The 12,830-nt window shown below is 56.9% G+C and overlaps 1 protein-coding gene across 10 annotated transcripts in view; it reads left to right on the top strand.

Moving 5' to 3' along the window:
- CEMIP (cell migration inducing hyaluronidase 1) overlaps window positions 1-12,830 on the top strand; it is a 111,787-nt gene that overhangs the window by 57,275 nt on the left and 41,682 nt on the right. For 7 of the 10 annotated variants that reach the window (XM_053912650.1, XM_053912649.1, XM_053912651.2 and 4 more), the window contains 6 exons: window positions 1,368-2,814; window positions 4,113-4,216; window positions 6,223-6,369; window positions 6,819-6,957; window positions 7,623-7,859; window positions 11,325-11,504. In XM_053912650.1, coding sequence (XP_053768625.1) covers window positions 4,129-4,216; window positions 6,223-6,369; window positions 6,819-6,957; window positions 7,623-7,859; window positions 11,325-11,504 — 791 coding nt within the window. In that variant the 5' untranslated portion in view covers window positions 1,368-2,814; window positions 4,113-4,128. The remainder of the gene's footprint in view (window positions 1-1,367; window positions 2,815-4,112; window positions 4,217-6,222; window positions 6,370-6,818; window positions 6,958-7,622; window positions 7,860-11,324; window positions 11,505-12,830) is intronic. The other 3 variants (XM_053912656.1, XM_053912648.1, XM_053912652.2) reach the window with 1 other exon arrangement.

Below are 12,830 nucleotides of genomic sequence, written 5' to 3'. Positions count from 1 at the left end.
TCCAGTGTGCTTGGTGTGGTGCCTGGCTCCTTTCTGCCCTGGGGCTCTGTGGGGCTCCCCAGCGGGGATTCTCTGTCAAGAGAGGCACTCCCTCCGGGCAGACCCTTTAGGGTGCAGTGGACAGACACAGGCCTCGTCCCTGAGGCCTGCCGACAACCTCAACAGAGCCGTGAAGTGACTCCCCAGGTGAAACAGGTGGCAGGCAGGGCTACATCCACCCCATAACTGGGGTCAGGCAGCAGCTCCTGTGTCAGACGCTGGTTCAGACTTCTTGTACTGCTCCTGGCCGATGTGAGCTGCTCCCTTCTGCTCTGTGGGCCTCAGTGAGCCCACAGTGACTGGTGTGGGGCGGGGTTGGAACTATGTGCCTGCTGTTCAGAGTACGGCCCACCCCCAGCAGCAGGGGCAGCAGCCTCCCCAGGGAGCTGGTTGGACATGCACAATCTGACCCCGTAGCTGCTGGGTCAGAGTCTGCAGGGCCAGGCTCTCAGGTTCCATGCCCCAGGGTCCCATGGCCGCAGTCCAGCGTGCCCTGGATTCCAGGAGCTCCCACGACTTGCGCACTGATGGAGTGCCGGGTGCACAGCTGTGGGTACTTCAGGTGGAGCACCTCCTTTGACCCTCACAGACCGGAATCCGGGAGGGACCACCCCAGTCTGTAGATGGCAGTTGAGGCCAGGTGCTCCCGGGGCTTTCCTGGCGCAGTCGTATGGCTGGGCCTGCAGAGGCTGGGGCCCCGGCTCTGGTCTCCACACTGTGCTGCTTGTCTGAGTTTGTGTCACATGGACATGGCCTCAGTGCAGGTCGTACGGGGTGGGGTGGGGGTGGTGGCTGTCCCTGTGCTGTCTCAGATCACCCTGCAGGGTGATCTTACCTTGTCCCCTGCCTCTGAGAGGAGATTGACCCCCTCCCCTGCCTTCTCCCTCAGCCTCTGATAATTCCCGAAGACAGTCCTGATTTCGCAGTCTCTGTAGAAACAGGACCCCTCGCCCCTGAGGCCAGGGATGTTGAGGGCAGGTGTGCGCCTCCTGGGGCTGCTGCTCTGGGGAGGTCTGAGCAAGAAACAGAGCTGCCTGTAGGGGATGGAGGGGCTGGGGGTTGGGGGCGGCAGGGGAAGGGATTTGGAAGCACGTATTGCAGTTGGGAAACCAGTCCCTGGGACGTGAAGTATGGCATGTGGGGTGTGGTCAGCAGCATTGTGACAGCCGTGGGTGGCGACAGGTGGTGCTGGGCAGGTACCAGACTTGGGGGAGGGGGGTGGTTCACTTCATCAGTTACAGGAAGTTTACAAAAAATTAAGGGAAAAGCACCCAGCGGCTCCTTTGGAGGCTGGAGTAACGCTGCTGCTCCTTTCTCTCCCTGTGCAGGTGACAAGCCCTGGACCCAGGCAGTTGTGGATGGCTCCCTGCAGGGAGAGGGGAGACCCAGGCACCCGCTGTGATGGCAGCCAGCAGAGGCCAAAATGCCGTGGCAGGCAACGTCCCTGGTTACTGCTTGGTGCCTGCCTCGCCCCATCCCTGTGAGGCCTGGCAGCTCGGGGACTGAGCGCAGTGAATGGCGACAGAGCCCCTGGAAGATGTTCACTGTGGCTGTGAGGGGCCGGAGTGCTGCCCTCTGCAGATGGTTGCAGGCTCTGTCCCCATGGGCTCTGCTGAGGGGCAGGCTGGCTCTGGCCATCAGGACCAGCACAGGCAGTGGCCGTCTGGCCTCGGCCACCAGCCTCCTGAGGAGACTTCTTGTACTGTTCGCCACCGGCGCCTATCCCTGGCCTTCTGCAGCTCGGATTCGTTTCCCAGTGGTACCCTGGCAGCTGAAGAAGCCAGCCCTAATGGCAATGCCAGAGAGCTTGTGGTGGCCAACTGAGAGAGCTGTCCTCCCTTGGCGTTGAACCCCCAAGTGGAATTTGAGAACCATTTGGGGGTCCCTTCATCAGACTTTCTGGGGGCTGCGGCACACAGTTAGGCGATGGAAGCCACTCACAGGCAAGGAAGCATGTGGCCTGCCCCCCAGCCATGTGAAGTCCTCTATGGCCCGGGCAGGGCTGGCTGTGAGATGCAGCAGGAGAGCGCTTGGATGTTAGGAAGGAGAGGTTTGCGCACAGTCCCTCCAAGGGGCCTTGTCTGCACATCCACCCAGAAGCTGCTCTGTCTGGTCCCTGCAATGGGCTGTGACGGACCAGACGGTGCCAGAACTTCAGAGCCCACAGTTGGCCCTCCTCTCTGTACCAGGACGGGCAGGCCCAGAGGGCAGCGCCACCAAGTGGAGGGTCACCAGACTGCTCCCCCGCCCCCACCACCCCCTGCCTCTCTAGGAAGGGAGCAGCTCCTGGACCCGGAGGCCAGGCTCCCTCATAGGCGCCCTTGACAACTCGGGCTTCTCAGCAGCGAACGGCAAACCACCTTTGGCTTTCTTACTGATGAAGACTCAAGAGCAGGGCTCTGGCTTTCCCCTCAGGACCACAAAACACTCCTGTCCCCAGTGTTCCCTCCTTTCTTTCGCAAAGAGCAGGAAGGCGGACACTCCTCTGCTGAGGTCGTGGGAAAGGCACTGTTCCCAGATTGCGATGCGCGACCTCAGCCATCAGCTGAGGCACTAGAATGGGCCCTGCTGTTCTCTGCGGATCAGGCCTGGTCCCGGCAGGGTGCCCATTGCGAGCACACCACGGGCATTGATTCTGGGAGGAACATCCCCTCCCTCCTTGGGCTCCCGGCACACCTGTGCGGAGGCCCAGGCTCAGGGCCAGTCGCCCCCTTTCAGGCCCTCCTGCAGCCCCAGCTCCCGGAGGCACAGAAAGCACTCAGGCCGCAGTGGAAGGTCCGGGGTGACCAGATTGTGTGTCGTCGTGTCCCCCCCCCCCCCCCCCCCCCCCCGCCCCGCTAGCGTGAGACAGATTTGAGCCGCTTCCCTCTGTGTGCGTAGTATCTGTCTGAATCTGGGCACAGCTACAGTCAGGCTCGGGGGAGGGACTGGGACTCGGGCGGAAGCCCAGTCTGCGCAGTCTGCACAGTCTGCATGCCACATGGGACCTGAGGACAAAGGCCTTTCTCCAAGTGGCATTATATTCTGAAAGGGCAATCTGGCATCTTTTTTAAAAAGTCCTGCCTTGAGGTTTATCTAGACAGATTCCCTTATCACCTTCTGCATGAATAAAAGGGAAAAAAATGGCTTTAGTAAATGGGAGTTGAGTAAACCCCTCTCACATAACAGTGAATCTGTCGTCTAGGGCTGTTCAGTCCTCTGTGAGGTGAAACCCTGGGTTCTTTCCATTTGCTTTGCCATCATCAGTGCCTGGCTCCCCAACATGGCCAGAGATAGCTGCTGAAGGTCCAGCCATCACATCTTAGTTCCAGGCAGCAGGAAGGCTGGAAGAAAGGCTTCCTGGAGGCCTTCCCTTAGGAATGCTTCCTTAAATTCATACCCTGCCCATCTGCCCTGTTGGCCAGAGCATAATTCCAAGGCCACAGAGGACGTGAGAGAGGCTAGAGAAGGTGGCCTTCATGCTTGGTGGCCCTGCACCCACATCAACATTAGGGGCTGTTTGCTGAGTAAGGAGAAAAGTGGGTATTGGGGGACTCAGCTCTCTCTGCCCCTGCCTTTCTCTTGGGTGGGTCATAGGGTTTATAACACATAGGCCTCGTATGCAGGGTTTCAGTATTATTGCCAAGACCTGTTTTAGAAACACAGATAAAGGTGGCGTCAGGTTAGAAATCAGCCCCTTTACACCTTCCTTTTTCAGTCTAGGAAACTGAGGCCCAGACAGGTTCATGAAAGCAGTTGAGATCACATAGCAAGCTGGCAAGATCGAACTCCCAGCTCCTGTCAGTGGGAGTAGTTTTGTTTTTGGCTGTGTTTTAAGAAAGAAAGAGAAAGGTTCATTATGAAAGGGAGGCAGCTGGAGCATCGAAGGTGAACTCCCACCCATCACAGGGTCTCTGAGCTGCAGGACACAGGCGGTGGCGGGGGGGGGGGGGGGGGGGGTGTGCCCTGACCTGCCCATGCTGAGTCATGGGGGCTGGGGGTGCTGCCTGGCACGGCCTCAGCGTGCACGTGGCCTGGCCTGTGTGCGTCTGCCCGGGAGGATGCCAGACTGACCTGCTGTCCTTGTGTTTCAGGGAAACCTCAGCCAGGATGGGATTGGCCAGGAGGCAGGACTGCTCCTTCGCAGTGACGCTGACAGTCAGCCTGCTCCTCTTTGCTGTCTTCCGTGGGAGCGCAGGTGAGTGGGGGTGGAGCAGGAGCAGGCTGGGGAGGGGCCAGATGAGGGGCCAGGGCTCTGATGGGCCCTGCTAACTTCTCAGTCCCAGACAAGTCTTATCCTGGGCTTCCGGCTTGTTGTGCACAAAGTGAAGTGGCTGCACGAGGCTCAGGGGCTGGAAGCTCAGTGTCTGCAGGAGCCAGGCACACGGCACAAGCCAGGGAAGCTGGCCACCTGGGTGGGAACTGTGGCCACCTGGGATGTTCGGGCCCTTGTAAAGCGACACCCTCTTCTAGGTTCTGGCACATTGCTGCCCTGTGTGGAGGTGTGGCCCTTGTTGTAGGATCTTGGGAATTTTTAAGAGAAGGCAGAAATCTAGATCTTCTTATAAAAGCTCCCTACCTGTCGCATGTTGGCGGCCAGGGCAGATCTTCAGACCTCGTGCCCTTAGCCCTCCTGCCACGGGCAGGGCGCCGTGGCCCCTTCCTGCTTTCCCGTTGTGCGATCTGGGCATCCTGAGAGAGTGTGTGCGCTACCCGAGGCTGGGTCTGCTTTTATGATCTCAGGGGCCGCCTCTCTCTGCATGATTTTGAGTTAACATCCAGAAGCTGGAGGCCAGTTCAGCCGGTACAGGAAATGGTGATCGAATACACCAAAGTGGGGGAAAAGGCAGAGGCGGGGGACAATTTTTAAATTTTGATTAGAGGTTTAGTGATTCCACCATCACCACCAATTGCTCTTTTTAAAAAAACCCTATTCTAGTTGATTGAGCTGGATGCTTTTCCACAGTAAGAATAAAGGAGTTACGTGCTGGTTTTTCTCAGCCCACCGATGGAAGGAGGTAATCTCTAAACTTCACTGGTGGAATTCCTTTAAGGTGATTCCTTGTAGAATCTTGCTGATGTGCACACAGGGGACAGAGCAAGCCACCGGCACTTTAATTCTGGACGTGACAGGTGACAGTGTTGCCCAGTGTTGGCCACTCACCTCGCCGTCCTTCAGTCAGCAAAGACCACCAGGCGGGCCTTGGGCCTGGGCTGGGGGCTGGTCGGGGTCTCTTGTTCAGAGACCCACAGCAGGGCCTTGGGGAGGTCTCGGCCGCCCTGCCCTGGCGTTCCCTCCCGCACCCTGGGCCCCCATCCTGTTTGGGGACAGACCCTTTGGGAAGTCTGGCTCCCTCTGGTCCATGCCAGGCCGGCCTTGTGACTGCTGTGCCCTCGCTGCAGGGTCAGAGCTGCTGCCCGAAGGGCCAGGCTGACCGCCCCCGACCCCAGGTGCACAGTCTGATGCACACACGCATGTGGAGAGTGAGGGGCAGTCAGCGCAGTCCCGGGAGGCGTGGGTGCCGAGACCTGAAGCTTTGCCCCATGGATTTGGGATGACTTATCCTCAGCCAGCTTGTGGCTCCATGCCCAGACCACTGGGCTCAGCCATTGGCCTCGTGTTTCCTGCACAACTGGGGAGTTACCTTCTTTCGAACAGACACCCTAGGTCCAGGACAAGGTGGAGGGCAGCCCGGGGCCTATGATGTGCCTCTGCTGAAGGCCAACCAGCACTTGCCATCTGAGGACAAACCCAGGGATGGCACCGTCCCTGTGAAGCCCCTCTGTGGGATGAGACTGCAGATCCCCGGTGACCATTGTGGGCTGCAGAGTGACGTGAGGCGGACGCCTCCTGCCCTTCTCGGCACCCTGCTCTGCATTAAAACGGAAAGTTCACTGACCGGCAAGACCTCTGTGTTGTTCTTTGACCACTGCTTGGGTCCCGAGTCCCCCAGGGTTTGCACCAGCTGGAAGAGCCACTTCAGTAAAACCAAAAGTGTGAGATTCCCTTCTTCATGAAGGAGATTCAGAGCCTGAGTTAGGGCTGGCAGGCGCTGTGGGGCTGGGCTCCAGGGAGGGACTCGGCCACAGGCGTGTGGCGCACTGGCTGTCGTGGAGAGGAGGCGTGGCCCTGCTGCTGTCTGCAGCAGTCTTGCTTGGGGAGATCAGTGCACAGGGACCCTGATGTCTTTTTATCCTTCACAGGGGCGGCTGAGTGCCCTGACCAGAGCTCCGGGCTACAGCCCTGGAGCCCGGGCCACAACCGGGACCACCGTGTGTCCATCGGTCAGGGCAGCTCACTCCTGCTGACCTCGTCTGCTACCGTCCACTCTATCCACATCTCTGACGGAGGTGAGCCAGTCCCTCCCCGGGTGCTCTCTTCTCCACTGCCTAGAGCCTCGCAGGGGCACCGTCACTTCAGGTGGACAGGACAGTCCTACGCTTTGGGTTCATGTTGGAGCATCTTGTTCTTGGAGATAACCATCGGCTCTGAGCATGTAGGGGAGGCTTGTCTGAGCACCAAACATGGAGAAGAAAGGTTTTGTAGAGCAAAACCCTTCCTAGAGTTCCCAGCATGCCAGCTCATCTTGCCTTCAGAGGGATGGCAGGAGGTCAGGCAGCTGTTGTGTGCATGTGGCAAGGCAGAGAGGAGAGGAAAGCAAGCAAGCACAGAGGGGTTTGAACAAGGTGCTTCTTTCCTGCTCAGACAAGGTGGGGGCTTGGGATGCCTGCCGCTGGTTCTGCTATGACCTCACCCTGCCGCTCTTGTTCTTAACCTCACCCCATTCCTGCCCCCTCAGGAAAGCTGGTCATTAAAGACCATGAGGAGACCATTGTTTTGCGTGCCCGGCACATCCTGATTGACAGTGGAGGAGAATTGCATGCTGGGAGTGCCCTCTGCCCTTTCCAGGGCAATTTCAGCATTGTTTTGTATGGCAGGTAGGTAGACGGCATGCAGGGGTCAGATGCTACTCTTGGATCTGACAGGAGGGAGGCTTTCTACTGAGAGAAGGGGACGAGACGGCCAGGCTTTGGGGTAGGATGGAGTTATTGTACAATGTCAGATCGTAATCACGAAGAAGGCAGACATCGGTGATGGGGGTGGGCTGGACAGGTACATGGGGCCTTTCACTGTAGCGCCCTGGGTCCATTCTTAAGTCACAGAAGTCCATGCTGGCCTTTCAGCCACCTCTAAGCATGTCATGGCTCAGGGAGGCTCTGTTTATTTAACCGCTTACAATGGACAAAGTAAAGAAAATGCTCTGCAGTGTTCTCCCCTGCTGCGCCCCATCCTCAAGCAATTGAGAGGTGTAAGATACAGTAGCCACGAGTACACCAGGGTGGGCAGCTCATGTCTGGGAGATTCCATGTGTGTTGGGGACCAAATGATCAAACGCTCGACATTGAGAGATGTGCCAACACGTAAGATGAAGCCGTGTGTTTCCACTTGGCGGCTCAGCCTCCCTGTGGTCTGGCCTGGGCAGATATGGTTGTAAGGCTAGTTCCTGATCTGGTGACGTCACAAGTGGTGGCCGCAGGGGGGTCTGGGATAGTGACAGCCCCCAGGTGCAGCATCAGGTGCAGAGAACTGTCCTCTCTCGTAGGGCTGACGAAGGCGCTCAGCCGGACCCCTACTTCGGGCTGAAGTACATTGGGGTTGGCCAGGGAGGCACCCTGGAGTTGCACGGCCAGAAAAAGCTCTCCTGGACGTTTCTGAACAAGACCCTTCACCCAGGTGGCATGGAGGATGGAGGCTATTTTTTTGAGAGGAGCTGGGGTCACCGTGGAGTCATTGTTCATGTCATCGACCCCAAATCAGGGACAGTCGTCCATTGTGACCGGTAAGGTTTGTCTTCACGGAGACACAGACCCCTTCGTAAGGCATGCTTTCACTGGGCTTCTGCCCCAGGCTGGCACTGCTCCCCGTGCCAGACGCGAGCGGCAAGGGAAGCACACAGAACCCCCGAACTCAGGGAGCCGCTACCTATCCTCAGACATTTGCCCAGAGAGGCGGAGTGCGACGGGAACAAGCATGTGCACGTGTGCGAGCACGGCGCGGTTCCAGGCTGTGGAGACCTGTGACTGGGGAAAGGCACCGTGGATGGCAGGGTCACTAGGGAAGACCGGTTGTGCCCAGTGGTCGGGAAAGCACTTCCTTGCTCTTTTGAGCCGAAAGCTGCACAGTGAGGCCGAGTTGAGGAAGGAGTATTCAGGGGAGACTGGCAGGTACAAAGGGCGGGGGAGTAGAGAGGGTGTGGCATTCTCAAACAAGGGAAAGCCAGCAGGGAGGCAGGAATGCAGAAAGCGATTAGGAAAACGGGGCAGGCGATGTGGTCCTGCATCGTGTAACTGCAGGGATGCGTCGTTGGAGTGGTTTTGTCCTTGGGCAAACACCGCAGCATCCACACACACACCAGGCGGGGATGGCCCGCTGCCCACTCTGGCTGTGTGGTCCAGCCTTTGGCTCTAGGCCACACACCTGCACAGCACGTCACGGCACCAAACATTGTGGGCCGTGGTAGCAGTGTCGGGTGTGTGTGTATCTAACCGTGGAAAAGGAGCAGTGCAAGTGCAGCAGGAGAGATTTAGAAAAGGCTTCATGGCGTGGGCAGGGCACTTCCCTTGAGTGGAGCTCACAGGACTGGAAGCTGTCCGGGTGCGTCCTGAGTGGTGGGGGAAGGCGCGGGCCCAGGACCTTACTGCCCCAACTGCAGACTTTATGAGCGGTGAGCTCAAGCAGTGCTGACCTTACAAAGCAGCACGAGGTTAAATCCAGCGCAAGGAAAAGTGATGCAATCGAGAGACACGAGGTGTATGAGGCTGCTGCCAGGGAAGTGTGGGGTGCTGTTTTACAGCAAGCTTCTCTTTTGGGTAGAAAGAATACACTCTGAAGTAACGACAGAATCATAGCGTAGTGAATGCAGTAACCTGTAACATAGTCGTTTATCGTCATTGTCATAACTGCATCCACCATACTCTGCTGCAACTGGCAGTGCGGTGGGTTGCTTCCATGGGCACCGGCGCGCACACTGCACAGTGCTGTGCAGCTGCGCCTTCACAGCGGCTGCGCGGTAAGCACGGTAGGAAGGTTTAACCTCATGACAATCTACGGGACCTGCCACATACGAGGGCTCTCCTGATTGAAGGCTGTGTGGGCCCGAGAAGAGACATTTGTTTGATCTGAGCCCCGGTAAGGAATTTATCTGCTAAGATGGCTCCCCTTTGGTAGCCGAGGGCCCAAATTCATGCATAATGAGAGTCTGGCAGCTCCTCTCGGGTTCGGGCTTGGTCCATACGGTGACGGACCCCGTCCCTAATGCTCGTCCTTGACCCTGTCATGGGAGTTTGTAAGGCGCTCACGCTGGCTAAGGTGCCCTGCAAGGAACAGTGGATGAGGCTGTGAATGGGGAGCCCAGATTAGGGCTGCTGTGGGCTCCATCCTCGGACAGAAATGAGCTGGGATGGCATCTAGCCACAGTGGCTGCCCTCTTCCCCCTCCCACCCCCAGTCTGCTCGTCCAGGTGCTGCCGTCCTGTCCCGCTCCACCCCACACCATCTTCCTCTAGGTCCGTCTGCCCCTTCAAGCCCAGGCCTTCTTTTCTTCTCTTTTCTTTTTTTTCTTTAATTATAGCTGGCATACAATACTGTATTAGTTTCTGCACACTTTACAAAGTGATCACCCCAGTCAGTCCCGTGCCCTCCTGGCACCACACATGGCTGCTGTAGTGTTACTGAGTACGTTTCCTGTGCTGTGTTGTACACCCGTGGGACTGTTTTTATAACTAGCAGTGTGTGCTCTTCACCTCTGCGCCTTTCTCCCTCAGCCCCAAGCCCCTCCCATCTGTTCTCTGTATTACGAGTTTGTTTGTTTTGTTTGTTACTTTATTTTGTTTTTTAGATTCCACATGTAAGTGAAACTGTGTTATGTGTCTTTCTCTGTCCGACTCATCCCACTGAGCAGAACACCCTCTCGGCCCTTCTGTGTCACAAATGGCCAGACTGCCTCCTTCGTGTGGCCGAGTCACAGTCTGGCATGTGTACGCGCTGCCCCTTCATTGTCCCCTGTCTGTGGCAGGCACTCAGGATGCTGCCATGTCTTGTGACTCGTGCTGAGCTTTCTCACTTCTGTTATGATCCATGTGATACAGACAAAAACACCGAGGCCTGGGGGCAGCATTTGCTCAGAGTCACAAGGCTGGGACGTGCAGGAGCTGGGGTTCAGACCCTTCCCCCCTGTGCTGCCTTCACAGGTAGTACCCTGGGGATGGCTGCCTGCCTGCCTAGGCCCACAGGAGCCATGGGCAGCCAGGAGGGGCACGGCAGGCGGCAAGCATGTCGGAGAGCCCTCCCTGCACACGAGAGGGGCCATCTCCCCACCTCCGTGCTGGCCCTTTGGCACGGCTTCTTAAATCAGTGTGGCAGGGTTGCTTGCAGAAGCCAGCCTATGATGAGCTCATTACCAAATTGTGGAATGAGGCTTTCCTGACAGCGGCTGCAGAGGCTCCAAAGACAGACGCTTGCTCCCTCCCATGCTGCTTCACTCATGTGTCAGTGGCCTTAGGAATCTGTGTCTGAGTAAAGATAATAATAAACACTAGATGCACACACATAAATGCAGACCACAGTCGCCTGAGAAGGTTACCTGCAGGAGTAATAACATAGGTGTGTGTGCTTGAAAGGTAGGAAGCACTTGATTAGGTAGCCAGAACGTGAGCAGGAGAGAGGGAAGGCAGGCGTGGGCATGTGGCATGGTCCAGGGTGCTGGGCGGCCTGCGGCCTGCCACTGCCAGCTGCTGGGAGGGGCTGTGGCGGGCTGGGCCAGGCTCCGTGAACAATGACTCAGAAGCACCATCTTGCTGACCGCCCCCTGACCACTGTTCTTCTTTTCCAAAATCTAGACTCTTCACACGGCTTTATTTTTCTAGTTTCATTTTAGAACTATTTTGCCTGTTAAAATTTGTCCCAAGACAAATTCTTTTGCAGTTTCCATTTTAATTGCACAAAATCTTTATAGCTACATGGGGGACAGTGTCATAGTTACAAAATTGTGTCTTTGCTTTGTGAATTCCTATCACCGGTGGTGTAGACTTTTTGAGATGCCTGTTTTACTTTATGTGTGTGACGGTGGGTTGTCAGCATCCAGTCTGAAATGTTTGATTTTTACTGTAATAAGAACTTCTCTTTAAAAATCAGAGCCCTTGGGACCTTGGGGTAGGAGGTCGGTTGTTGCAAAAAAGACACAAACCTCACTCTGGTTTCTTTGGCTGCTGCCAGGACTATTCAGAGTGCTGTCTCTCCCTCTTTAGGTTTGACACCTACACGTTTAAGAAGGAGAGTGACCGTCTGGTGCAGTATTTGAACTCGGTGCCCAACGGCATGATCCTGTCTGTCGCAGTGAACGATGAAGGGTCTCGGAACCTGGATGACATGGCCAGGAAGGCGATGACCAAACTGGGCAGCAAACACTTCCTGCACCTCGGATTCAGGTACCTCCCACCACCCCCACTCCTCTAGGCCCCAGATCATGGAAGCCTCCCTCTCCCAGAGGAGGAGGAGCAGGCTCACTCTCCGTCTGCACGGGACACATTGCGGTTTGTTCCTCATGGGAAGCTGGTGTTTCTTACACACACATTTCAGTCTGAAAAAGCAAAAGGCCTCTGTCATGTTGAACCCATTCATCCAGTCAGTCAGCCACTTACAGATGTGAGCCGAGCACTGCAGTGAGTGAGTGAGAGCCACACATCCTGTGGGCATGGCCAACGTCCACGTCGTTTTCCTTTGACAGAGTGGTTGCTCAGCCCTGGGGTTGGGCAGACCTTGTTTAGAGATCACACGCAGTGCCCCCGCCCAGCCCCCTGCCCCCAGGAAGGGTACTTCAGTGTCTTCCACTCTGAGCTCTGATGGCCTCAGCCTGAGCACCATGCAGACTTTGGTGCACGCCCACTCACTGGCACAAAGAGGAAGCTGTTTGCCCTGTGGCAGCCACGCCTCTCTGTCAGGCTGGATCAGCGCTCCGCTCAGAGGGAAGCTAAGGCTGCCTGTCCAGCAGCTGTGGGGCAGCGATGCCCTTCCCCTTAACCCCCGCAGGCCATGGGCCAGGTTGGGGCAGGCCAGAGCCTTTTCGGGCTCAGAGCACAGCAGCCCTCCTGGGGGCGAGAGGGTGTGCTCCGGGTTCCAGAGGGCGGCCAGCCAAAGACAACAGGGACACTGTGGTGTCACAGGGCTCCTCTGTCAGCGCGGTCTTAAAAGCCAAAGGCCAGTGTACTCATTCACAGTGAGAGACTGAACCACATGGGCCTGGCTCCCTAGGGCCTCAGCAGAAGGAGGTGGTGACAAGGGCCCAAGACCTGGCATCTGATTTGACCTGATTTTGAGTCTGGGATCACCTCCTGTTAGGTGTGACTGCAGGCAAGTGACTCACCTCTCCTCAAGTGGCTCCTGCACCTGTGAAATGAGAGATGCGGGAGCCACCTCCAAGGACTGCTGGGAGGGTCACAGGTGATAGATGGCAGGAGCACAGAAGAAAGACTTGGTAAACGTTAGATAGAAACAAGAGCCGCAGGAAGGATGGACCCTGTCGTGGTCTGCCCTGGCCGTTCCTGTGAGCAGGGGACCTCGGTGTGCAGGAACTTTTACCCCTCGTACAGACTCACCTAAAGTGACAAACTCAAAGCTTCCAACATCAGTGCAAGACTCAAGACCTGGCCCGTCACCTCTTCATTCATTCCAGAAGTGGCTCCTGTGCAGCTGTGGGCTGAGGTCCCAGGGCGGACTCGGCATCCTGAGCTGCTGTGGAAAGGCAGATAGGAAGG

Source organism: Desmodus rotundus, chromosome 10, assembly GCF_022682495.2.
Source record: "Desmodus rotundus isolate HL8 chromosome 10, HLdesRot8A.1, whole genome shotgun sequence".
Taxonomy (NCBI): Eukaryota; Metazoa; Chordata; class Mammalia; order Chiroptera; family Phyllostomidae; genus Desmodus; species Desmodus rotundus.
The sequence above is the reverse complement of the archived record's forward strand: the minus strand, read 5'-3'. Positions and strand labels throughout refer to the sequence as shown.